We start from the raw sequence: 25,853 nt of genomic DNA, 5'->3' as shown, positions 1-25,853 counted from the left end.
ACGTTTAGTACCCAAGTTTACATATCGCACCTTTTTATATAAAAAGTACAGGTTGTGACAGGTTCCCCACCAGGGTACCACCTCGAACTGGGGTACCACTCAGCCCTCTGACCCACCAGCCTGGGCTCCCTCTCACACTATGCTGCTGTGACAAGCTGCAGACATGCTCCCAGTCTTACACTTCCACCAGCATTCACACAGGTAGGGACAACTCACAGCTGCAGTTCTCTGACCAGCCACTGCATGTGAACCAACAATAGAGAGGCTACAGCCAAAATAACCACCAGTTGCTGTTCTGCCCTGGTCCAAACCCCAACCCAGTATGAATTTATTATCCAGTTCACCTCCAGTTCAATGTGGAGAGGAAATGGACCAGCCCCTCTGAGCTAAGATTCCCATGCACTTCACTCGAAACTCACTGATTTAGATTAAAACATAAAACATTTATTAACTATAAAAAATAGATTAAGTTAGTGTAAGTGATGGCAAACAAAGCAGATTACCTAGTAAATAAACAAAAATGCAAACTAAGCTTAACATACTCGAAAGATAAGATTTGAATTAATATCTCACACGGACAGATGATATAGGTGGGCTACAGAGTCTTAAGGCACAAGTTACACTTGCTTTGCAGCTTGGCATGCCCAGTTGTTTCATATACAGGCTAGAAATCTCTTTAGCCTGGATCTAGCACTTCCCCCAGTTCAGTCTTTGTTCCTCGGGTGTTTCCAGGACTTGTCTTGTGTGGGGAGGAAAGAAGCACGGATGATGTCACTCCCCTGCCTTATATAGTTTTAGCATATGGCAAGAACCCTTTTGTTTCAAAACTTGGTTCCCAAACTGGTTTGTGGAAAAATACTGACATCCAAGATGGAGTCCAGAGACATGTGGTCTGGTCACATGCCCTTGCATTGTTATAGCAGCTCTTGTTTACAGGCTGGCCAAAATGCCCACAGGAAAGTTAAGCTATTCCACAGTCCATTGTCTTTGCTGATGGGCCATCAGCCCCGTCTGGTTTCTTCATTGTTGTACCTGAAAGGCTAGTTGTGGGTGTCACCCAAAGTAAGCACAATTGAAATACAGATACATAGTCAATATTCTTAATTTTAGATACAAAAATGATACATGCATACGAATCATATTCAGCAAATCGTAACTTTTCCAACGACACCTCACACGACTCATTTTGTACAAAATGCATCGTAATTATGCTATAATCATATGCTAATATCACTGAAGAATATGGGGTGCAGCATCACAGATATTGGACACCTTTCAGCTATCTGCTATAATACTTGATAAATGGCATTTTGGTCATAGCTCGGTAGCTTTAGTCTTCATTCATAAACTTTAGCTGGGTAACACATTGCAATTTTAATTTCTCATTGTGCTATTAACCACTGTAAGAGTGCCTGCATCACCTTTAGATTAAGACAGTATACTCTGATGGGGAACGTTAGGGAAAGTGAAGCTCTGATTTAGCCTATACTATCTCTAAAGAACAGGAGTACTTGTGGCACCTTAGAGACTAACAAATTTATTTGAGCATAAGCTTTCGTGGGCTAAAACCCACTTCATTGGATGCATGCAGTGGAAAATACAGTAGAAAGATATATATATATACACAGAGAGAGAGAGACCATGAAACGATGGGTGTTATCATAGACACTGTAAAAAGAGTGATCAGTTAAGGTGAGCTATTACCAGCAAGAGAGAGAGGAAAAACCTTTTGTAGTGATAATCGAGATGGGCCATTTCCAGCAGATGGCAAGAACGTGTGAGGAACAGTACGGGGGGAAAAATAAACATGGGGAAATAGTTCTACTTTGTGTAATGACACATCCATTCCCAGTCTTTATTCAAGCCTAATTTAATGGTGTCCAGTTTGCAAATTAATTCCAATTTAGCAATCTCTCATTGGAGTCTGGTTTTGAAGTTTTTTTTGTTGTAATATTGCGACTTTTAGGTCTGTAATTGCGTGACCAGGGAGATTGAAGTGTTCTCCGACTGGTTTTTGAATGTTGTAATTCTTGATGCCTGATTTGTGTCCATTTATTCTTTTACGTAGAGATTGTCCGGTTTGGCCAGTGTACATGGCAGAGGGGCATTGCTGGCACATATCACGTTGGTAGATGTGCAGGTGAACGAGCCTCTGATAGGGTGGCTGATGTGATTAGGTCCTATGATGGTGTCCCCTGAATAGATATGTGGGCACAGTTGGCAATGGGCTTCGTTGCAAGGATAGGTTCCTGGGTTAGTGTTTTTGTTGTGTGGCATGTGGTTGCTGGTGAGTATTTGCTAGACTCCAGCGAGAGACAGCTGAATTGGAATTAATTTGCAAACTGGACACCATTAACTTAGGCTTGAATAAAGACTGGGAGTGGATGTGTCATTACACAAAGCAGAACTATTTCCCCATGTTTTTTCCCCCGTACTGTTCCGCACATGTTCTTGTCATCTGCTGGAAATGGCCCATCTTGATTATCACTACGAAAGGTTTTGGGTTTTTTTCCTCTCCTGCTGGTAATAGCTCACCTTAACTGATCGCTCTCATTATAGTGTGTATGAGAACACCCATTGTTTCATGTTCTCTGTGTGTGTATATCTATCTTCCTACTGTATTTTCCACTGCATGCATCCGATGAAGTGGGTTTTAGCCCACGAAAGCTTATGCTCAAATAAATTAGTCTCTAAGGTGCCACAAATCCTCCTGTTCTTTTTGCGGATACAGAGTAACACAGCTGCTACTCTGAAACCTATCTATAAAGAGTAACACCAAAGTATGGTTTTCTTGTTCTCCTTTGTGGTGACCAAATGTGCAAAGAAATCATTTTAACTTCTCTGCAGCCAGTCTCTCCTCCATTGTGGTTTCTGACTGACTGTTCCCAACTGTGAAACTTGTCACATTCTTAAGTGACCTGCAAAATCAGGAGAAACTGGGCTTGTCCAAGGTATAACTATCTTACAGCTTTTTTTTAAAATAGAAATTCTGGTGTTGTCTACCTTGGAAGACCCTAAGGCTTTGTCTGCATTTTGGAAACATCCCACTATTGTCAACACTGGTTAAGCTGAACAGGTGTTGTGTGCCCCAGCACTGGTGGGGTTTAGCTTTCAGCACCCTTTCATGAAAGTGAAGTGGGGGCAAATCTAATCAACATGATGGTGTTAACCATAATTGCAGACACAACCCCAACTACATTAGGGCTCCCAGCATTGCTAGTTTAGCTTTTTAACTGTAGACAGGGTCCATGATGACTGAAGCACTACTAAATAACCTCACAGGAATCAAAGCTGAGTAGCTGAGAGAAGAAGGGATTTTCAGTCAACTGTGTTAACACCTGTTTATCTCAGACTAGCGTTTGAGATACGTAAAATCCATTGCTAATGATTCACCATCCTTCACCACTTTAATGCAAGTCTTTAAAGCTCACAATAAACCTGCTTTGAGACCAAGAGATCCTGCCGTAAAATCAGGGGATGTGAAGACTAGTCTTCCTGATAGTTCTGTGGTGGTAATGCTTCATTTTTAAAAATGAAAAACAAGATTTCAGGCCTTCATTGTATCATAAAAGGATTAATAAGCCTTTTAGCTTTTGTAGGTCACCTTTGTATGTATTTAAAAAAAAATTATTGCCTATTCATCTCCTGTAGTATATCTTTATTTTCAAAAGGCATAGTTGTTCAACTCATCTTCTGCTTGCTGCTTATGTATACTTTGTTATGTGTAAAATAGGCACTGGGAACTTTTTCTGACTGTTAATATTCAAGAATAATCAATTTTTATCATTCCATTTAGGGTATATTTGTCCAGTTAGTACAAGCCAACTCTCCAGCATCTTTAGCTGGTCTGAGGTTTGGGGACCAAGTTCTGCAAATTAATGGTGAAAACTGTGCAGGATGGAGCTCTGAGAAATCCCATAAAGTTCTCAAGCAGGCTTCGGGGGAGAGAATTTCGATGATAATTCGTGACAGGTAAAACTATCAAGTGTAAAGGAAAGTGATTGTTCATTATTACTTATTTGTATTGCAGTAGCACCATGAGCCCCTCGTCCAGGCGTGGGATTCTTCTGTGTTTAAGCACCAAACGCATAACAAAGACTATCTCTGCCCCAAAGAGCTTACAGTCTAAGTAGTTCAGAAGCTTCCTTTTCTTGTCTAATATTTCATGAGTAAATCTGTTAAATTAAGACTGTTGGCATTAGCAAGGGCTGCTAACTCTGTCTCAGGCAGGTATTATGCAGAGTTTCTCTCAAACTCTGCCAATGCAATTCTGCTTAGGTTTTTGCTACTACTGTCTAGGCCTCTTTTGAATAGGAAAAAAAGTATACATATATCTTAAGGGGCTAGCCCCCGGCCCCTCACCCATGGTCCCCCTTCCTTGCAGCCACGGCACGCTGCGCCGCCAGCACTCTGGCCCGCTGCTCCTGCTGGGTGGCATGGCTGGCTCTGGCATGGTAAGGGAGTCAGGTGGGGCAGAGGTTCGGGGGGGCAGTCAGGGAACAGAGGGGTCTGGATAGGTGTGGGAGTCTCAGGGACCTGTTAGGGGGTGGGGGTGTGGATAGGGGTCGGAACAGTCAGGGAGCAGCAGCGGGTGGATAAGTGTGGGAGTCCCAGGGGGCCTGTCAAGGGGTGGAGGTGTGGATAGGGGTTGGGACAGTCAGGTCAGGGAGAAGTGGCTGTTGGATAGGGGTGGGGTCCCGAGAGGCGGTTGGATGGGTGGGAGGTTCTGAGGGGGGCAGTCAGAGTGCAGGAAGTGGGAGGGGGTGGATAGGGAGGGGGGCCAGACTGTTTGGGGAGACACAGCCTTCCCTACCTGGCCCTCCATATAGTTTTGCAACTCCGATGTGGCCCTCGGGCCAAAAAGTTTGCCCACCCCTGCTTTAAACCAAGGTCTTTAGCAATACAGACTCGTGCAAGTTTAATTAGAGGTGTGTTTTTGACATTGTTAGTTAAACTGAAATAAGTGTCTGCATACACATTTGCACTTGTTAACTTAAACTGATTTAAAAACACATCAGTGCAAGTTTGTATGTGGGCAAGTATTAGGCCTTCAAAAAGGAGATCAGTGATCTGACCAATGTTATTACTATATATGACAATGCTATTTTAGTTGTAACACTTGCTGACCAATCCATTCTACAAGAATGCGTAATTTAAAATGTAAATGTACATATGTTAAAGAGGGTGGGATACTTACGTATTTCCTGTGTCATAGGGGAATATAGGTAAAAAGCCAATGAACAATGATTATCGCCTGAGTGGAAAAATAAGCTTAAAATATTAAGTGAAGTAGCTGGTTATATCAGGCCACTTTCAGCATATAGTTGAAAGTATGGGTATGTAGAGTACATTAGTCAACTAAAATACCATAGTCTCTTTCAATGCTGAAGTGAACTGTGTGTGTTAGAATCATAACTTGAAACTGAAATGGCAATTACTCATAAAATTGAATAATCAAAACTGACTTCTGGAACGTACTGTATCTTAATCTATATAATTTTATAAATATTTTAGCTAGGAAGGTGGATAGTACCAATATTGAGAACAGACATTTCAGACAAAAAGAATACTTGTAGGTCAAAGATATTGTAAATGTTATAATATATTATGGCATAAACTTGCAGAGCTGTTAGTGTTTAGTAGTAACTCTATAATCTCTTGTGGAATTGTTCAGTATATGGTGAATATAGTACAATAATAAGTTGTGAACATATTTCTTACAGGCCTTTTGAACGAACTCTTACTATGCATAAGGACAGCACAGGTCATGTTGGCTTCATATTCAAAAATGGAAAAGTAACCTCAATAGTAAAAGACAGTTCTGCTGCTAGAAATGGTCTTCTTACAGATCACAACATGTGTGAAATTAATGGCCAGAATGTAATTGGACTGAAGGTAAAGTAATGTGCTTTACAAAAATAAATTCAGCGTAACAATAGTCCCATCTTTGCACTCTTCTGAGAGGGGAGTGGGGCTTTTAGAAGATCACAAGTATGGTATGAGAGAGTGTCATTCTGAACACTTATTGATGTGACTTTTTACCAGTAGTCCATGTAATCAAGAATGCTCAACAAAATTTTAACAACATCTCAATATCTGAAGGTGGTCTATCTGATTATTCCAGTTTTCTGTGTGTCTTAGCAGATAGAAATGGCTATTAAGAGTTAGGCTCTTACCTAGCTTTATCCTTAGGTTTTTGTCATCAACTTTCTTAAACTCTCTGTTTTAGTATCATTTCTCTAAGAAATGCGTGCGTGGTATTTCTTCTCCTTCTCCATCTGGAGACATGAGGTACATCTTGTTAGATGTTCCCTTGCCAGTATCAACATTGGGAGTGATTGCCCTGTAAATTTATGGCTTCCTGTCCAGGGTGTCCTCCTTGTGTCTGGGTACATGCTGACCTTTGTATTCCAAGACCAGGGATCTTTTAATGATGCTAACAGCTATTGTTTGGTCCTAGTCTACATTAGATATCTTCCCTTAGTGTTTCCTTGCAGATATTTTGAAAAGGTTCTTTTTGCCCTGTTTATAGTCCGTAGCTATATGCAGAAGGATTTCAGGAATTCAGATCATGAGGTTTTTTGTTCATTTGTATTTCATTAACAGGACTCCCAAATTGCAGACATATTGGCAACAGCTGGGAATGTTGTGACAATTACTATCATGCCTTCATATATCTTTGAACATATAATTAAGAGGTAAGCAAGAAAACTTTGATTCATTTTTTAAATATAGCTAATTAGTTGCACGAATCTGCTTCTTAAGTGTTGTGGAAACAATATTCCAATGGACGATTACTCCTTTGGTTCTAGGGTAAATTTTAACTCTCAAACACAAATGCATTTTGTGTGTTTGAGTCAAGAAAATGCCAAATCTGGCATCAGGCACGCTGTGGAAATGCATTTATGCTAAGGGTGTTGCTGTCATGTGTTTTCAGTTCACTAACATGATTTAATCTGAATTTGTGGGGGATGACTATGGTATCCTTTTAAGACAAAAGTTGGAAAACGTGTTTTCTGCAAACAAAACAGAGTAAACTTACAGAAGAAATTAGTGGCAAGGAATTAGGGCACTGGAATAGCTTTATGGGGGAAGTGTGTAACCTACAAAATTCCCACAGTTTAGACTATATCTCGGATTATTGTAGGACAAGATTTGTATTTCATTTCAGTCCTGTTGTGACTTGGGCAGAGTTCATGTGTAATGTTAGAGTAGCTGATTACAGAAATGGAATACCTTTTTACTTCAAACAATTGTAAACCTGAAATGGAGTCTTTTGGGACTGGGAAATCATTGTCTTTAATCCTGTTATTCCAGTCAAATTGAAAGATGTCTCCTACATCTCATACAAAAAAAAAAATCAATAATATGTAACTTTCTGCTTCATTAACGTTTTTCAAAGTAACAGCCCTCTTTGAAATTTAGCCAAATAATATTTCAGAGTTCTAATGGATTTTTTAATATAGCAATGTATTTGAAATCTCAAATGCTTCAGTGGTTTGCTGCCCACACCCTGACCCCAATTTCGCGAGCATTCATGGCCCGCCATACAATTTCCATACCCAGATATGGCCCTCGGGCCAAAAAGTTTGCTCAGCCCAGTTAGACCATGGTGATGCACTAAAACTAGTCCAGCTTCTGTTAAAGATGGACTAGGACTCCACTATTCTCTGTGTAAAACTGAGACATTTTTGCCATCTTCATTTGTGCTTTAAGCCTTTGCCACTACCTGAGCACCTCTTCTGGTTGCAGTATGACAAAAACATATTGCTTTCAAAGTTGAGGATGGAAAAAGTTATCCTTAGCTGCTACACTCAGCAGTTTCTCTGTAGTTGACATCAGGCAGAATACACCTCCCAGTTCTTTACCCATACACAAGGTATATTAGAATATTCTGTTTTCTTTCATAACGTACAAGGTAGAATAAAATGCCAACGGCATGGTTACCTGCTAGTTTTCTATATCGTTTGCTGCAATGTTTTGCTGTTAATCTAGTAAGACAAAATGCTTTGATTTAAAACTTAATGTCAAGTATTCTTTGGTTTCTCTTTCTTTGCATTATTTTTAATAACAAAGTAAGGGTTTGAAGTTTTTTTTAAATTTAGTAAAGGACTTTTTTTTCCCCCTTCCCCCAGGATGGCTTCTGGCATCATGAAAAGTCTGATGGACCATACAATCCCTGAGGTCTAAATTTAAAGCCATTGTATTGTATATGCATATGTAATGAGAACTCAGCTAATCTTGGGCTATTATACTCAGCAACTTCTGGATTCTGCACATGAGCATTTCTTGAGTCCAAGAGGAGATATGCTGCATTGAGCATTTACATTATATATCATGGCTGGGAATGTTACCATTCAACACGTTATCTTGTTTATTCATGCAACCATAAGACTTGTTTGTAGCCTAATGCTGATTTTTACAAATGTGAAATTTTCAACAAAGTTCTGCTGATCTCTTTTTCTGTAGGATCATGCAACTCTAATTTACTACTGTTTCTATGGTTATAAGCCATTGCAACAAAAGGAAACTAATAAGTGTTTCTTCTGCAAGTGATAATATCAGTTATCCATGATCTAGAACATATTGCTGCTCTTTGTATGTTCTTTTTCGGATGAATAAGTATTTTTATTGCCTTCTCTTTGTAACCATATATTTAGAACAGTATATTTAGAAAATTGACTATTTTAGTGGTAGTGTGCTTTTTGTTCAAGTAATCTTGTTGGCAAAAAAAAGCCACTTGAAAACGAAGTTTAGCTAATATTGGCATTAAACCTTAAAGAAGTGCTTTAAAGGGTAAAGTATATAGATAAAAATCGATTGTTAAACTCAACTTTTTACTACTCTTATTATACAAATTGTAACTCTAATATGCTTAAATTCTGTATCCTTAAACATGTTTAAAAATAAAATTCAGGAATAACCAAATAAGATTGCAAAACTTTGGATATTTTTTTAAGATGTAGGATGAACATTTTAAAACTGCAGAGTAACTTTGTTGATTAACTATTCAAGCAAACTGAGTTTAAGGGTAAGTGTTAACCAGGAGGTATATCCAAATAAAATTAAAATTGATACTTTGCAAAATGCTGTTCCTGGTCGGCATATGAAAAATTGAAGCATTTGTTCAAGGAAGAGTTGGTTCTTTCTATTGGTAGCTCAGTGGGAGTCTAAATCTCCCCTATGTTAAATGTTACAATTCAAATAGCTGTACATTATAAGCAGCTCCAATGGGTTAGTGTAGAAATGGTTTCCCTTTCCTGTAAATGGTTTTGGCTAGCAGCAGTCTTTTGTTTGAAACAGTCCCAGAGCTTTTTAGACTTAAAGGGACACTGTTAACTTAAACATACACATTACCTACTGTTGCAAATAACAGCTAATTGATGTAAGTTGAATATTTACAGAACAAAGGTATTGTAAAGAGCATCCTGTATTTGTTGGGTGGGTGGGTGTGGTGTCAATTTCATTCTTTCCCCTTTATGGAGTTAGCTTGTCCTGTTTCTTTGGGGGTCTGACATAGCAATAAGGGAAAAACATTTAGAAATAAGTAAATAAAAGGCATTCAGCAGTAAGTGTAATTAGTGAAATTACTTCTAATTAAGTGTTTTTAACAGAATCTAGGCAACTACAAATATTACATTCTTCTCACAGTTTGAAATGGAGGTTTAATGCATGCTGAAATAACTTTTTTCATACTTGCATGAGGGATAGGGCCCCACTTCCCATATTTACTAATGAAATGGAGCCAGATGATGCCATAGGCCAATGATTGCCACATATTTTGTCCTGCTTTGTGCTCCTACACCAGGACACCAACTATTTGAGCATTGGATTGACCATTGCTTCCTAAATCTTCTAAGCTAAAGTTTTTAGAGGGTGAGCTGCTCCTAAGCCAATTCCAGTACAGAAGTCTTTGCATATTTTGAGGCTGGGTCATTTGTGATTATTCTAGTACATACAGCTAATTGTGCACTCTCCCTGTCAAGAACCTACTGGTCTTTCACACTAAACTTGCTTTCTGAAAAATGGTGGGAAGGAAAGCTTTCAAGCAAGACTCTGGTAAAATCAGATGACAACTCCCTTGTGATCTGTTTGAGAGGAGGGGATGTCTGTGTGGGTGTAATTGACTTCCGTGATGGGTGGTTTAAGTTTCTCAAGCCTCACCAATCAAACTACTCAGTTATTTCAGGTTGTTTGCAAGCTGCAGATGATCACTGTTGCAGTGAACTTTTTGATCAGTTGACTTTTTTTTTCTGGGCAAAGGGTTGGTGCTGATTTGGGGGATTGTTGAAGGAGAATGTGCTAAATTCCCACTCTTTAATAAAATGCCATAGTGATTCAGGCTCAATCAAGTTGTTGCTGCTCATGAAGGGAAAAAAAATACCTCCCTTCCTAAAGAGAAGCCGATGCATGCCATAATTATTCTAGGAGTCAGCCTGACAGGAAAGAGAGGCAGTGGAAAGGGAGTCAGGTTCCCTGCCATGGCATTGATTTCCTGTGGGACTTAGGCACCTAAATGCCTTTGTGGCCAAGTCGTTGAGGCAAAGAGCCAAACTCCCAGATGCCAGCAAACCAAGCTAGTTAGTAGGAAATGCTGAGGGAAGGAGGGGGACCTAAGCCTAACCCCTCAAAGAGAGTTAGGCACAGCCCTTTATGGTTTCTGCTCAGTAGGTAGGCTAAATCAGAAGGGATTTCAAACCTAGGTCTTCCATATCCCAAGTGCTTTTCCTAAGTGCTAGGCTACCTGCTTAGCCCCAGCTGCTACCACTTAGGCATGTTCTCTGAATGCCTCCTGGTGCTCAGATGCCACTGCAGAGATAGGGGCTGAATAGCTACCTTGAGACTCCCACTTGTGTTGAGATGTGAGTGAGGCCATTAGCTCTGGGGGAGCATCAGGATCCAGGAAGCTTCATCTGTACCCACAGCTGAGTGTGTATGGGTTTGAAAGGAAGTCTAAATGGGGGAGTTAGGTGGCCTAGGCAGTACTGCTTCATTCAAATTCCCTATGTAGGTTTGCAACAGGGAAGGGATGGCATTTATGCTCCCATTGTTCTTCAAACTGTCTCTGTACAGCCTTGTGGGATTGACTCCCCCTGCTGTCAAGCAATAGCACTGCCTTGGGCAAGATTCTGGGAGAGGGGGTTACTGTTCAGTTAAATAGTCCATTTTCTTGTCCTGCAAGCACTCAAAGTTCTCCACTGGGACTGTGTTGAGGCCTGAGCCACTTCCCATCAGGCTGTGCTGTAGCTGGAGGTAAATCACCTAGACCAGACTCATGGGTGCAGGGCTTGAGCTAGTATGCTAAAAATAGCAGTGATGTCATTGCAGCATGGGCTCTCAAGCATTCTCATGCAATGTCCATACTGCTAGCTCAAGCCTGTTGGTACAAGTCTATCTAGCTGAGGTGGGAAGCTTGCTCCCAGCTGCAGTATAGACTATGCTAGTATCTGACACCCATAGCTGTCTGGGTGAAGCCTACTCACCTCCATGATGTACAGTTTGCTGTACCCTTACTCCTCAGATGAGCAGGGATTGAGACTTGAGGTCCCAGGCTCATCTGGCCTTAGAATGTACATAGCCCAAGTGCAGCCTCAGGGCTGAATACTTCCCTGGTGGGGTGGAAGATACACCCCCACCCCCCCACCCCACACTTTGGCTTCAGCACACCCTTCCACCGAAGAGGTGGGAGTTCATCAGTACCACTCATGGGGTGAATTAGCCAACACTGCTTTGCCCCAATGTTGATTCATAGTACAGCACTGAGATGAAGGCATCCTGTTTCACAAGGCTACAAAAGCTCTTGTATAGACTCAGGTGTCTTACCGCTTCAACCAGCACCACTGCTATCTGCACCAGCTCTGAGTCCTGTACTGGGCCTGTCCTCCAGCACTGATAACTGCTCCACAGGACCCATCAGAGTACCCTCAGGGAAGGAAAAAAAGGAAGGCCAGCTCCCCATAAGGGTGGGAGATGTAAATAAGAGGAAGCACACTCTCCCATCAATATAGGATTGGTATGGGGCCTCTCAAATGGCAGTTGTCACCTCTTTTCCACACATCTCATCCACTGGACCTCTCAGCACTAACAAACCTGAACACTTCACCATTACAAATCCCAAGGACACCATCTGAGTACAGTACCTAATGGCCATTTTGCCAGCTGCATTTTGATGCTGCCCCACACCTAGCTCTTCAGTGCTAATCTGGTATCCTGAGCCCCTTCCACATCATCAGTTTGGAGGATCCCAGGACTTGATCTCTGTTTCTATCCTCAGATCAGGCATCATGGAAACACCATCATGCAGCAGCCACTCTAGCTTCTCCTGTGTCCTTGCATGCAGTATTCCATGAAGGCTCTTACCGAAGCTAAGAGACCAGCTCCTTCACCAGGACATTACATCTGCCCCAGCATAGACAGTCCCAAGGGGGTTTCTGTGACCAAACCCATCACAATGACCATTGACTGGAGTAGCAGGAAATGGATCTTCAGGCAGAATGCCTTTGCTTCTGGCTCAGTAGATTTTGAATGGCCAATTATCAAGTTTGCCTGGCTTTCTTACCAGCTTGTGGGACACCACAAGGACAGCTAAGTGAATAACCAACTTTTCAGTTTTCTGGCAATTACAAAAAATTAATTTTGGGTCAAACCAAAACAATTAAAAAAAGTTTCAATTTTGAGCATTTAACATTAAAAAATGGAAGCATTTCCAAAGTGTCAAAACCCTTCAATTTCTTTTTATTAAAAAAGGTCCCTCAGAAAAAAAACCCACAACAATTTGGCAAAATTTTCAATTTAACAATCTGTATTTTTTACTGGAAAAGTTTTGGGCAAAATATTTTTCCAAGTTTTAATCATGGTGCCCCTTACTAGATTCTGCCAGTGGAACAAAGGGAATCAATTGGTAACCTAGGGTTCAGCTCTAACTTGACACTCCTTGGAAGGATAAAAGATGTATACAGTGAGGTGACAGTTTAGCTACAACCACAATGCTCCTGGGATTAAAATGCACTCCTGCCAGAGCTGCTGCAGCATCTGGGGCTTTTTTCAGGCACATTCCTATTCACAGAGCAGCACCAGCCATACAATCAGCAAGCACTATTAATCAGACTTCACATTCATGCCCAGTTGGGAGAGCAGTGCTAGTCCACATTCATCTACAGAACTCCTCATTCACTGTCCATCATGGGGCCCTACTTACTAATCTCCCCCTGCTGAGGGTACACAGGGGCCTAAAATAAGATGAGGTTACTGTTCTCAGTCCCTTCTGCCATCACATTACTTGCATCTTCCCCTCTGCGTTGTACAAAAAAAATCAGAACTGGAGTTTGGGAGGACACATGTAGGAGTAAGGTGCTGAAATCACCATTGCATTTGAATGCACATGTCCACCCCTATGGTGCCTCTGCAGCTCAACACCAAGAGGCACCAGTGTGAATATACAAAGGCAACTGGAAGAACAAGTTATTGGTAAGTAACCTTTCTCACAACCCCCAATTCTGCTCCCTTGGAGCAGAACAAATGTTTCTCCTGCACAAAGTGGGAGCTACTGCAGCTGTCCTGTAGGTGATTAAAGTATAACAGCTGCCTCAGGTATAGAAACACTTTGTTCATGAGTAAAGATTCCTCCTTTAGCCCCTGTTCAACACAAGAAATTGGAGGTTCTACTATACTAGGAAGCAGGCAGGTGTGATAGATGAGAAAGACTCTTTAGAGTGGTAGGGCTAAGGGAAGATCATGTTTCCTTCTAATAAATTTGTAGAGAGCAGAGGTTTAGGAAAAGGCTTTTGCTTAGAAGCTTCCAATTCAAAAAAAGATGATATGAACGTGGTCCTTGCGGAAATAAGAGAGGCTTGCTTTATTGATTTAAACATACACTACCCTATTTGATGCAGTTCAAGTAGATCACACAGTGATTGCAAGTTAATATCTCTTTAATTACAGAAAAATAAGTCTCATCTCAAATGAAGACAAGCATTTTCAAGTTGAGACAATATGACAGCCTTAATGAAATACAAACAAAAATATTACAGTATGGAAATTACAGTACAAGAGCTTTAAATGAAGTCACCATAAGCTAGAAAGTTTTAGATAAACCAAGCTTTCTTTTTTGGTTGACCTTCAGCAGCCATCATTGCACATGGGTAAGTTCCTTTATGAAGTTTGGTTTAAAATATGTTGAGTTCATTTAAGTATCTGTAGGGAAAAGGCACTTAATATTGCAGTTTCCAGAACATGATTTGTTTATCTTCCCCTCCTGTGAGAATATTGCTGCATTGCTCATTCATCCACATGCATGTTACAGCACCTGAGAAAAACAGGGAATTGAATTTTGTGTTAGATACAAACACAGTGGGAATAGCGGAGACGTGTGAACAAATCAGAAGAGTACTATTTTAAAAACAAGTTTGCAGGAGGTATTTGATGCGTAGTTTTGATCAAATTAATAGCATTTAACAGCACAGCCTTAAAATTTCTCTTGCTTGAGCATGCTCAGTGAGGACCAGTGATCTCATTTACAGTATGTGTACTTAACTCTAGCACACTGCATATCCTTAGCAGTCTTTTGAACTGGATGAATCAATTTAGCCACAGCCATTTCCACTCTAGTCAACTGGCCAAAGGCTACAAGAGTTTTCCTTTAGCCCAACTTTCAGAGGACCCTTCACAGCATTCTTAGCCCCTGCCACTTGACCCATTTCTCACATGTTAAAATCAGAGTTGGCATCCTACACAATCCTACAATACACTTCAGTGGGAGCATATGGCCAGAAACCGTGTGTTTGCTGAGATTCCACCCCTCCATGCAGAGCTGAATTCCACAAGTAAGCTTTTATTACACTGCTGTTTCCAGCCCTCATAAGAGCAAGGGAAACCTTACAAGCAAACTGATGCTAGATAGTATTATCTTCAAGCCTTTAGATGCTCTGAAACAGGTTTGGGTCAGACTAACACACTGAAACCTTAAAGTGTGCTGACTGTAACATGGAATTTGACATCAAAATAAATATATGGACTTTGGACAGATTTTTTCAAAATTAGGTTTTATTAAATGTGGAAAATACAAACTCTGACTTTCCCAAAATTTCACATCTGCTGCCGAAACCTGGGTATTTTGCCATAGCTGGAGTATACTAGGCCTTGCATGCTATTAGAGCAGCCTGTTTTCATCAGTATCACTGCAACATCCAAATCAGTAGAAATCAACATTTCTCCTGTTAATCTTTTCTTTCTTCTTCCCGTCAGGTCACCAAGGGGCAGATCATCCATTATTCGTGGGCCAGCAGCATTATAAAGGGAGATGAAGGGTCCTTTTCATCTTCCACTAAAGCCAATGGGAGACTTTCTATGGTCTTAAATTTAGCATCTGATCCAACTGTCATTTGATTCGAAATTCCAGTTCACCTAAACTGGCGATGGTGTCAGAAATTGTAACTGTTCTGTGACCCATGTCAGAGTACAGTGCTCCTCTGGAAAAAGGAACCTTGCACAGAACTGGGACTCAGATTCACAAAGGTATGTAGGGTGTTGCAATGCTTAACTTTTAGGTCCACAAAGCCTGAATTAGGTGCCTGGGCTCACAGTACACAACATGGGGGGAGAGAGAGAGAAGGGGTTCCACAAAAGCCAGGGCGCTAGGTGAGGAGCTGTGCAAGCCAGCCAAGGGGAGATGCCAATAAGAGGGGTGTATCCTCAGTCCCCCCCTTCTCATGGAGCAAGGTGCCTTTCTCTGCCTATAACCCACAGCCAGAAACCCCTCTCCTGAAGTCAGGCAGCTTAGGTGCCTAAGCCCCTTTTTGCAGCAATAAGTTAGGTGCCTGTCTCATTCCACACAAAAAAAGAGAAGGAGGAGGACCTCCCTTATAACAACTAGCTCAACGATTAGAGCACTCACCTCAGATGCAGAAGATCAGACCAATTCCCCCTCTGCCTGATGAGGGAAGAGATTCGAAGAGGGGGTTCCCCCCGCTCAGTTGAGCGCTGAAGCCAGTGGACTATATAGTCACCCTGAGACCTGGTCTACTCTTAAAATTTAGATTCACCTAGTTACATCACTCAAGGGTGTGAAAAATTCACACCCCCTTAGCGCTATAGTTAAGCCAACCAAACCCCCGGCATAGCATTCTGCTGCTCAGAGAAGTGGATCATCAATAATGAAGGAAAAACCCCTTCTGCTGCGGTAGGAAGTATCTACACTACAGAGCTACAACACTGTAACAGTGTCACTGTAGAGCCCATAGTGTAGACATGACCTCACTCCCTCTGGCCCAATTCATATTTAATTATTCAAACATTGAATTAAAGTGGAACAGATTCAATAGGAGAGACTCGCCTGGGTCTCCCACCGTCCTGGGGAGTACCCTAGCCATTGTGCTGAAGGTTAAAAGAGAGAGTCCTCCTCCCTGCCACACTCTGGTTGCTGTGTGTGTAGTTAGGCTGCTCTGAGCATGTCTACCAGATCAGGCTCTGCAGACAAGATAGGCAGAGTAGCACCTATCTTCCCCCCATTTGCGGATGGTGCTGGGGCCTAGACAGGAGATAGGTGTCCAGATACCTAGAGGGAGGCAGCAGTCTGCATGTGCAGAGGCAGAAACATAGTTGTTGAGGGAACATTTACAGCAAAAATTTAGGGGTTGAGTGAGTTTAGATGCCACAGGAGTAGGTGGCACCACAGGGGAGCCTAAATCTGGGACGTAGGCCCCTAAAACTGGGGTTTAGGCACCTAAGTTCCTTTGTGGATCTGGCCCAAGGAGATTACACAGTACTCCACACACACCTGTATGTCCTTTGATTCTTTCAATAACTTTTCCTGCAAGAAGGTCCCAAACCAATAATTCTCCAGACTGGCTTCCTGATAAAACAGTATGTCCATCCCATTTGAAACATCTGCAAAATAATTCGGCAATCTTTTATCCCACTTGCATTAAGTGGCGGCATTATTTAAGACTCTTCTACCTGTTAGTTTAGTCCATCACCTATGCATAAAAGAAACTGTTCTACTTAGTACTGAGGCCAATGCTGCACTATGAATTAAGCAATGAGAGTTAGGTGCAAGGGTAAAGGGAAAGTTTGAAAAATGAAGAAAACTGGCTGTCGATAGTTTAAAGCACAAATCGTATTGCTCTATACTCTGAAACACTAGATCAGTCTGAGTAGAGAGAGGTGGGAAAGAGCGCCCTCAAGTTAAAATTGATACTTTCTTCAGCGTAAGATACCAAGGCTGACACTTCTATAGTTTTTGGTATACTGCAAACTAACAAGTTTTGAATCCAAGATGCTTTACAGCTGCTGAACTACACACAAACTTGCATCTATTAATTGTAGCAATTTTCAGTGTCAGCTCTCACTAATTTCAGTGAAAACTGCAGCTGCTTAGCACATCTGACAGGCTGGTCATTTATAGAAGTGCCTAGCTTTAGCAGCCAAATTGAGAAACTGTGGCGGCAGCAGACAATGCACACAGAATCCCAACCTTTGCACTTCCATCTGTTGATACATGCATCTCTTGTTAAGATGACCCCATTTCTCCTAGATGACATATACCTTAGAAGTGTTTCATATTTGTGTCATTTCCACATTCCCTTTGGGCATTTGATGCAAACACCAATGTCCACTTCCTGCCCCCACTATAATTCAGAGACATAACTATCAATTATCCATACAGCCACTGTAGCTAGAAGGGGTTGCGCTTCACACAGAGCTTTTCCTCAGCATTACCTTTGAGGCTGCTCTGAGGCCATAGAAGAAATGAGCATTCCAGTTTGCACATCTATTACTTTAAAACAGCCATCTTCTCCCGTGCTGAGCAGATGTCTGCTGTCTATACAAAAATTAAATGTATTAAACATGTACAGTACTGCATATCTAATATTTCCAGTGGTCAAAGGAAGGAATGATGACTAATACTGCACATTAGTTAGGTAGGTCAGAAAACATACTTTTATTAAAAGCAGTTATTTCAGTCACATCTCAGATAATGAGGAGTAAGTAAATCTTCAAGCAAAAAAACTGAAGCAATTTATAACTAGCCCAGAAAAGTATTCTAACATCAAGTATGGTAAAGCACTGATAAAACCTGGAGACTGGAGATTTGTGTCTGAGTATAACTGAAGATCTAAAACTCTACAATTACGTTACAAATCTAGATATCACTGTACAGTAGAGCTATACAAAGACAGAGATTCCTCTAGCAATTCTCATCTCTCTCAACACCTGCATATTAGAAGAGACTTAAACACAACATACCAGGACTAAAAGCAGCATCATACACGGTCCCTGAATGACATGAAAGTTGGTGCAACATAGTGGCAGTAGTAACATCCCAAATACTAACAGTGCCTTCTTTGGTTCCGGACACCAGCATTGCATTTGCAGCATTTAGGTTGATAGTATTTACCTAGACAATTAAGTACCACATTATTCCTTTACTCAGCTCTCACATGGGCATTCTTGATAGACCTTTGAGTGTTCACAAACAAGCCTGTCTTCCATAAGTATCCAATTTTATGACATCAGTTGATTACATATTTTTATATAAAATCCCTACTTTTTTTCAAAATGTAAAATCCTTGCCAACTATATGCGAGCAGGAAATGGAGTCTTAAGCAGATTTATAAGCGTTCTTTTTCCTTGCAGAATCAGACATTTGAATTGACATTTAAGATCTTATCCAAGAGAAGATAACTAATTAGAAATGTAGGCTGTAATCAGTCAAAGAAATGTTTAACCATAGCAAACAGGTCTAAAAAACCACTAGCCTGCGCTTTGCCCAACCCATCTGTTTTTGATATCCTTGGATGCTGTTGGTAAATTTTACCAGGCATTGTTGCCTCCTTGTGATCTATAAATAAATCCACTGAGAGGTTTAAGAAATTTCAGTACAAGTGTTCTAAATACTCTGCATGAATGATGTTAGAAGTTAACGGATTTGTGTACATTTATATTCCAGTATCTGCCCATATTTATTTTTAATTGTATGTTTGAGCCAAACACGTACAATGTATTTAGATATTCACAGTGGTGTTTATGATAACATAGATCATAGGAAAGTACAAACCATGGAAAACAAGTCAGACTTTTACCTAAAAACGCTAAACAGCCAAATTTGGTATTTGTGTAGAAGGCATGAGGATGCAAATACTTCAGACAAATTTATTCTGATTTATTGAAAGAGCCCATGAACCCTTTGCACACACCACAAGTAGTGCCAGACCAATAATAAGAAAACCCATTTGTTTATACAACCTTTCTACTCTCCAGAAATGGACACTTGAACCAATTCTTTTAAGAAGAGAGAAAAATATTTGGAGTTAGCTTTCACTTTCCCCTTAGACTATTCTAGTCCATCCTAGTCTTGGCATTCTTGCAATATCTAGCAACTGACAGCCTTTGATGAATGGTAGTCTTAATTCAGAATTTTCACTTTTGTTGGTTTATGCCAGATCTTTTAAAAGCTTAATTGAGATATTGTCAAGTAACTCCAGACTGTAGTCTTTGACTGATTAGAAGTTATATATGTGTACATTTCCATACTCACACTAACATCATGTTCTAACTCAGCAAGCAATTCAAATTGATGTCTTTTGGTGCCCAGAACCTCTGCAGGAACACAGTGCCACACCTAGAATACCAACATTGCAGTTTATTTAAACAAGCATTAGGACAACTAGGTCATGTTAACTTTTCTTTTAATTACCTAGCTCTGTCACTGCAAGGTTTAAGTTGTTTATGCTAACTAAAAGCTGTACAAAAGGTCAGTTCAACTGTACAAAGGTCAGTTCAAGAAACTTCCTCCTCGTTTTTAAGTTCAGAATTATTCTTCCTTTTACTTGTTTTGGTTTAAACATTAAACCTGCCTGCTCTAAGCTCTCTTCACAAATCACAAAGAACTTAGTCTATAACAATTAAAAACAGTCAGTAGCAGCAGCAGCAGCATATTCCACTGAACCAAACAGAAGCATCCTCTACCCACTGAGCAAGAAAACATGATAAAACAATCCACCAAACAAACAGACAGACTTTGCAGAATGCCCTTAAGGGCAGTGACAAGTTTCAAAATTCCAAATGCTCCCCCTCTTAAAACAAATGTTTGGGGGGAGGTCTCCGATTCTAACTATGACAGTATTAGACAGGGAGAGGTGATATTTTAATTAGGTAGATCTTATCCCATTTAATGGTCATAAGGCAAAGCCAACACATTAATTTCTACTCAGAGCCCAATAGATAGTCAATGCAGATCATAGAGCACTAGCATCATTGCAAGATATTCCACTTAAGTACTGCATTACCTTTGAGTGGATTTAAGGTACAGTGGTTTTTACAGTGGTTTTCAACCTGTGGGACCCCTGGGGGTTTGTAGACTATGTCTAAGGGGTCCGCAAAAGTTGTCATTAACATAGAATAGTGATTTTCAACCTGTGGAATATGTCTAAGATTTCCAAAGACACCTCCATTTGAAATTTTTTAGCGGTCCACAAATGAAAAAAGGTTGAAAACCACTGGGCTATTACAAATAAGGCTACGTTTTAATCATGGGTATTTTTAATAAAAGTCACGGGCAGTAAACAAAAATTCACGGCCCGTGACCTCTCCGTGACTTGTACTATAGACCCCTAACTAACTCTTGGGGAAAGGGGCGGCCCAGAGGTGCCGTGGGAGGGAGGGCGGCCTGGGATCCCGGTTGGTGGGGGGGGGGGGTGGAGGGTTCAGGGGGGGAGGGAAAAGACGGGGGAGGGTTGGTGGCTCCGTGCCTTTCTGGAAGCGGCGACATCCCTCAGCTCCTAGGCAGAGGTGCGGCCATGAAGCTCTGCACGCTGCCTCCTCCGCTCCCTTTGGCCGGGAACCGCAGCCAATGGGAGCTGAGGAGGCGGTGCCTGCAGGTGGAGGCAGCACACAGAGCACCCTGGCTGTGCCACCCTCTAGGAGCAGAGGGATGTTGCCACTTCCGGGGAGCCCCCCCAAGGTAAGCACTTCCCAGAGTGAGATAAGCCCTCACCCCCTCCTGTACCCCAACCCCCAGCAGCCCTCCCAAACTCCTGCTGCTGCTGGGGGGAGGAGACAGTGACCCAAGACTTCCCTAGCAGTGGCCGGTGCAGCTGGCCCAGGGGCCACCCGAGCAGCTTGGACAGCCCCAGGGCCAGCCGCTGCAGAAGTCACGGAAAGTCACAGAATCCATGATTTCCGTGACAAACTTGCAGCCTTAATTATAAAGGACATAAAGACACAATTACAGCAATCTTTGTTAGCAACAGGAAAGCTACAATCACGAACTCTGGAGTATTCCACTATCACCTTAATGAAAACCATGAGTATAAATAGTAAAGTGGCTGACATACAAACCTTTACAGTGGAGTCCCAAGATGCAGAATACAAGCGATTATCATGCCAGCAGATCTTGCTGACGGCATCATCATGTCCCATTAAGGTGTCTTGCCGTCTTCCAAATGCGACTGAATAAAAATAGCTATCAGGAAAAAAGTATTAGTTATGAAAGTACAGCTTTAGAGAGCAAACTTTTATAGGTTTTAAATAAGTTAAAATAATTTAGCTTCTATAATTTCTAAATAACAGATAGAAATTGGCCAAAAAAAATATATATATATATATAGAAAAAGAGTAAATGCTTCCCGACAGCGACTTACTTCCATGTTCTCAAAAGAAGTTTCATAAAGCACAGTTACCCAAAAACAGTATGATTAAATATAATCCACAAAATAAATACACACATATGATTGTCCCACGAAGAACTTATGACAGTGGTATCTCCCGGTAAGATTAAACAAGATGACAAGGCCTATAAGGAAAACAGAGCAGTGTTCAATTTAGTGCCAGATAGCATAGAAGTCAATTAAAGTGCATTAGCACGTATTTGGGAAAAAACCAAACAGTATCTACATCCTATACATTTCATGTTCTCAAAAAAAAAAAAAAAAAAGATGGTGACCGAGATGAACTCTTACTGCCTTAAAGGATGGTGGATTCACTATGGTCAACATAAGAGAGTTACCAGCTTTGCATAAGAGTTCCAACTCCCTCCAGTATGTTATAGAGGATACAGTAAATCTTAGTTCATGCTTCAAGAATACAGTGCGTTGCTTCATCCTATTCGCATGAACAAGCTTTTCAATTTTGCAGCTGCCTATCCACTTGAGACATAGCAAATACTGAACACACCTAAAACCACCGAAGTAAAAGGAAGCTTTTGTTCTATATTTACACCGCCAAAGAACCATCTCATGATAACTACTAGTCAGAGAACGATATTTTCATGAAAAGGGGTGCATGGAAGATTATATTTTTCTGATTGTGAAAGGGTATTCTCTCTGCAGTGCATAAGTAAAAAGGCAGCCCTGTTAGCTCTGAACAAGCAAAGAATATCTATCAATTTAAGGAAAGACAGTGCTGTTAGTGCTAAGGCCTTTGTCTACACTAGCTTGTCTATTGAAATTTGCTGCAGTTATACAACCAGCAGCACTACCAGCAACAGCGGGAGAATTTGTGTAGTTCTGTTGCTGGTGTTTTTGTTGCCTTGCGTGCTACACCTGCCCAAAGCAGGGTTAGGTGTAACAGTGGCAGAAAGGCAGCTACAAGTCTCTACTAGGGGTTTCACCATTTCTGCAATGTAGCTGCACCGCACTTGTAGGAGACTAAGAGAAATGTCAGTGTAGACAAGGCCCATTAATGAGAGAAACTGGCTCCTTGGCCAAGGATTAGGAAAAAAGTACTAAAGAAAAGAAAACAGCAGTCACAGCCAGAATTAGCAGCAGCCTAGTCAATGCCACAGGTGAGATTCTCACCCTTGCTCCAGACCCTTTATGTTAACTAAAATGACAGGAGCTGTGTAAAGAGGCTCTAAAAGACTCAGCTCCCTCTGGAGGATAACTCTCCTGGCACAGAACTGAGGAAGATAGACAAAAGATATTCTTCCAAGGATCCCCTTGCAAGCCCTGGTCCAGGGGACATGTCAGGGGCATGAGAGAGCATGTAGTGCTGCAGAGATTCGGGGCAGCATAGCTGGCCTTAGACAATCAGTGATGAATTTATGTAATATAGGCAGACCCCTGGACGGTCTCAATTACATCACCAGGTTTACTCTGGGCCTCAAAGCAGCCCAAACCTAGGAGGGTGCGAGCTGTGCTATGCTTCTTTGGAGGCACAGTACTGAACCTCACCCCACATCGGTAAATTACTCATGCAAGAGAAAATGCAGAAGGCTGGAGAGAGAAGGAAACAAAGGCAAATCTGGCATTTCATTGCTATACTGCTGACAAGGGACATCTTTCTGTGGGTAGCTTTCAGGAAGACTTCCCTTAATGATGACAACTACTCACCATGTTTGAAAAGGATATACTTCTTTGGAGTGTTTTTGATTCTTTAGAAAACATCTTCAAGGTTGAATCTAATGCAAACATTAGGAAGGTAATTATGAAGACAGAACAGGACTGTACTGCAATACTCTCACCTAAACTAATAATTTTTGCTCCTGTGTGAATATTGAAATATTTAATTCTAACAACAGGCAAGGGATGCATACATCACTTCTAAAAAGTCACTATAAGAGGCACATTGTAAGATACTGTTAAATACAGAAACTACCGAGCATTTTTCTTTCTTAACTTTGAAGAAGTGAATGAGGAAGGAGAACAGGGAGTTGAAGGGAAAGGCAGCCCTAGTGTTTTATATTCAAAGGTAACCCAAGATAACGGAGGTATGCTGAAGGTGTAATCTTTAAACATTCTGATTTGTTGTTCATCACTGATATCATCCAGATAGGGAAATATCTGGACACCCCCCCCCCGCCGTCTGAGGTAGGCTACTACCATCTACATGCATTTTGTAAACACCCTGGGGACAGTGAACAGACCAAACAGGAGGACCGTGAATTGGTAACGGTTCTGTCCCACCATGAAACAGAGGAAGCACCTGTGCCCCTGGAATATGTAGATGTGGAAATACATATCCTATAGATCGAGGGAAGCATACCAATCCCTGGGATCCAGGGAAGGGATGATGGAGGTCAGGGAGACCATGCAGAACTTGAGCTTCACCATGTACTGGTTCAGATCTCGGAGGCCCAGGATGGGCCTGAGCCCCCCTTTGGCCTTCGGGATAAGGAAATAATGGGAGTAATACCCCTTGCCCACAAACTCCTCGGGCACCGCCCCTATCGCTCCTAGACCTAGGAGCCACCCCACCTCCTGCTAGAGCTTCGTGCGAGGGGTCCCCCAAGGGGGATGGAGGCGGGGGGGTGGTTGGGCAGGAAGGAAGTAAACTGGAGGGTGTAACTCTGGGAGATGGTGTTGAGGACCCATTGGTCCAAGGTTAGCCGCGACCATTCTGGGAGGAAAGCACCCAACCAGTTGGAGAAGGGGAGCTTTATTGGGGGTGGATTCCTGATGAGGGCTGGTGGAGTGCCCCCGAGCGTCCCGTCAAAAACGCCTTTTCCCCGCCTGCTTGCCCTTGGAGGACCTAGGGGCCAAGACTGCCTCTGAGGGCGTCTCTTATAGTCCCGCTCCTTTTAATGGGTGGCCTCGTACTTCGCGAGGGCGGCCTGGGTGGGAGTCTGCTGCAGCTTGAAATTAGGTTTTACTGGAGCTGGGACATAGAGGCCCAGAGTGTGGAGGGTTGTGCGGGAGTCTTGCATGCCATGCAGCCTCGTATCCGTTTCCTCCGCAAACAGATCTTTCCTGTCAAACGAGAGATCCTGCCTGGAAGACTGTGCCTTGTTGGACAGCCCAGAGAGCAGGAGCCTGTCCCATGGACACCGTCCCATGGACACCGTGGAGGCTACTGATCATGCAGCCATGTCCGCAGCATCCGAGGCTGCCTGCAGGGATGCCTTAGCGGCCGCTGCCCCTTCTTCCACTGGTGCCTTGAACTCCTTCCTATCACGCTCCTGGAGGGAGTCCTCAAACTTGGGCAGGGAGCCCCACAGATTGAATTCGTACTGGCCCAGGAGAGCCTGATGGTTTGCCACTCATAAGTGGAAGCTCGAAGATTAATAAACTTTCCTTCCAAAAGAGTCCAGTCTCCGAGAGTCTTTGTTGTTTGGGGTCGGGGCTGGCTGACCCTGCTGTTCCCTGCGGTTGACTGACTCGACCACCAGGGAGTTGGGCGCCAGGTGGGTATACAAGTATTCATGCCCCATAGCAGGTATGAAGTACTTGCGTTCCACCTTTTTAGAGATGAGGGCCAATGAGGCCGGTGTTTGCCACAGGGCATTTGAAATCTTAGCCACCCCTTCATGGAGAGGCAAGGCCACCCTACCTGGTGCCGATAGGGAAAACACGTTAAACAGGGAGTCTGAGGGCTCCTCCATCTCCTCTGCCTGGAAGTGGAGGCTTGCTGCCACCCTCTTTAAGAGTTCTTGGTGGGCCCTGAAGTCCTCCTGCAGGATGGAGGGGGGCAGGGCCGCAATCGCCTCCTCTGGACAGGGCAAAGAGGCCAGTGCGGTGCTTTGGGTGTTGGCCAGCACCGGAGGGTCCACCACATGGTCGGTCTCCAGGCATGGTGCCGCGGACACACGTCCCACCGCCTCCTTTCTCGGGGGTCTGGAGAAGGAGGCCGACGGTGCCTCCAAAACGCCGGCCACCGAGCAAGCTCCCACTGGGGGCTGTGCCAGAAGCCACGATGCTCACTGCTACCATTGGGCTGGTCACGATACTCGGAGCCACTGCACCTGCTGTGGCAGTGGCGGGGCCGGCTGTTCAGGTTGGCTGGCCTGCCCCATCGAAGGACGGCTATCAATGGAGACCAGGCTGGCATAAGATCTGCTGCTGTCTCTAGACCGGGAGGAGCAGCGGTGCTGGGATCTATGATGGCCACGAGACCGTGATCTCAACATGTAGGACCGGTAC

At 42.5% G+C, this 25,853-nt stretch overlaps 2 protein-coding genes and 1 long non-coding RNA gene across 7 annotated transcripts in view; 2 read left to right on the top strand and 1 right to left on the bottom strand.

The window, feature by feature from the left end:
- The window catches only part of SDCBP (syndecan binding protein), a 34,028-nt gene extending 25,097 nt beyond the window's left edge, over nucleotides 1-8,931 (top strand). Inside the window, exons 6-9 of the mRNA XM_048840742.2 lie at nucleotides 3,797-3,972; nucleotides 5,724-5,895; nucleotides 6,607-6,698; nucleotides 8,136-8,931. Coding sequence (XP_048696699.1) covers nucleotides 3,797-3,972; nucleotides 5,724-5,895; nucleotides 6,607-6,698; nucleotides 8,136-8,190 — 495 coding nt within the window. The 3' untranslated portion in view covers nucleotides 8,191-8,931. The remainder of the gene's footprint in view (nucleotides 1-3,796; nucleotides 3,973-5,723; nucleotides 5,896-6,606; nucleotides 6,699-8,135) is intronic.
- Nucleotides 8,932-13,831: 4,900 nt separating this feature from the next.
- Nucleotides 13,832-25,853, bottom strand: part of NSMAF (neutral sphingomyelinase activation associated factor) — a 56,264-nt gene continuing 44,242 nt past the window's right edge. For 2 of the 5 annotated variants that reach the window (XM_048840744.2, XM_048840743.2), the window contains 8 exons: nucleotides 23,328-23,395; nucleotides 21,723-21,790; nucleotides 21,337-21,460; nucleotides 19,535-19,618; nucleotides 18,244-18,394; nucleotides 17,716-17,818; nucleotides 16,775-16,884; nucleotides 13,832-14,305 (listed from right to left, as the gene is read on the bottom strand). In XM_048840744.2, the coding sequence (XP_048696701.2) occupies nucleotides 14,211-14,305; nucleotides 16,775-16,884; nucleotides 17,716-17,818; nucleotides 18,244-18,394; nucleotides 19,535-19,618; nucleotides 21,337-21,460; nucleotides 21,723-21,790; nucleotides 23,328-23,395 (803 nt within the window). In that variant the 3' untranslated portion in view covers nucleotides 13,832-14,210. Of the gene's footprint in view, nucleotides 14,306-16,774; nucleotides 16,885-17,715; nucleotides 17,819-18,243; nucleotides 18,395-19,534; nucleotides 19,619-21,336; nucleotides 21,461-21,722; nucleotides 21,791-23,327; nucleotides 23,396-25,853 lie in introns of those variants that run through there. The other 3 variants (XM_075125197.1, XR_007355325.2, XM_048840745.2) reach the window with 3 other exon arrangements.
- LOC142071020 (uncharacterized) lies at nucleotides 15,259-25,016 on the top strand. The gene is made up of 2 exons (XR_012666971.1): nucleotides 15,259-15,513; nucleotides 24,677-25,016. It is a non-coding gene; the product is annotated as an uncharacterized LOC142071020 (long non-coding RNA).

Source organism: Caretta caretta, chromosome 2 (assembly GCF_965140235.1).
Source record: "Caretta caretta isolate rCarCar2 chromosome 2, rCarCar1.hap1, whole genome shotgun sequence".
Lineage (NCBI taxonomy): Eukaryota > Metazoa > Chordata > Testudines > Cheloniidae > Caretta > Caretta caretta.
Note: the sequence above shows the minus strand (reverse complement) of the source record. Positions and strands in the feature narration are given on the sequence as shown.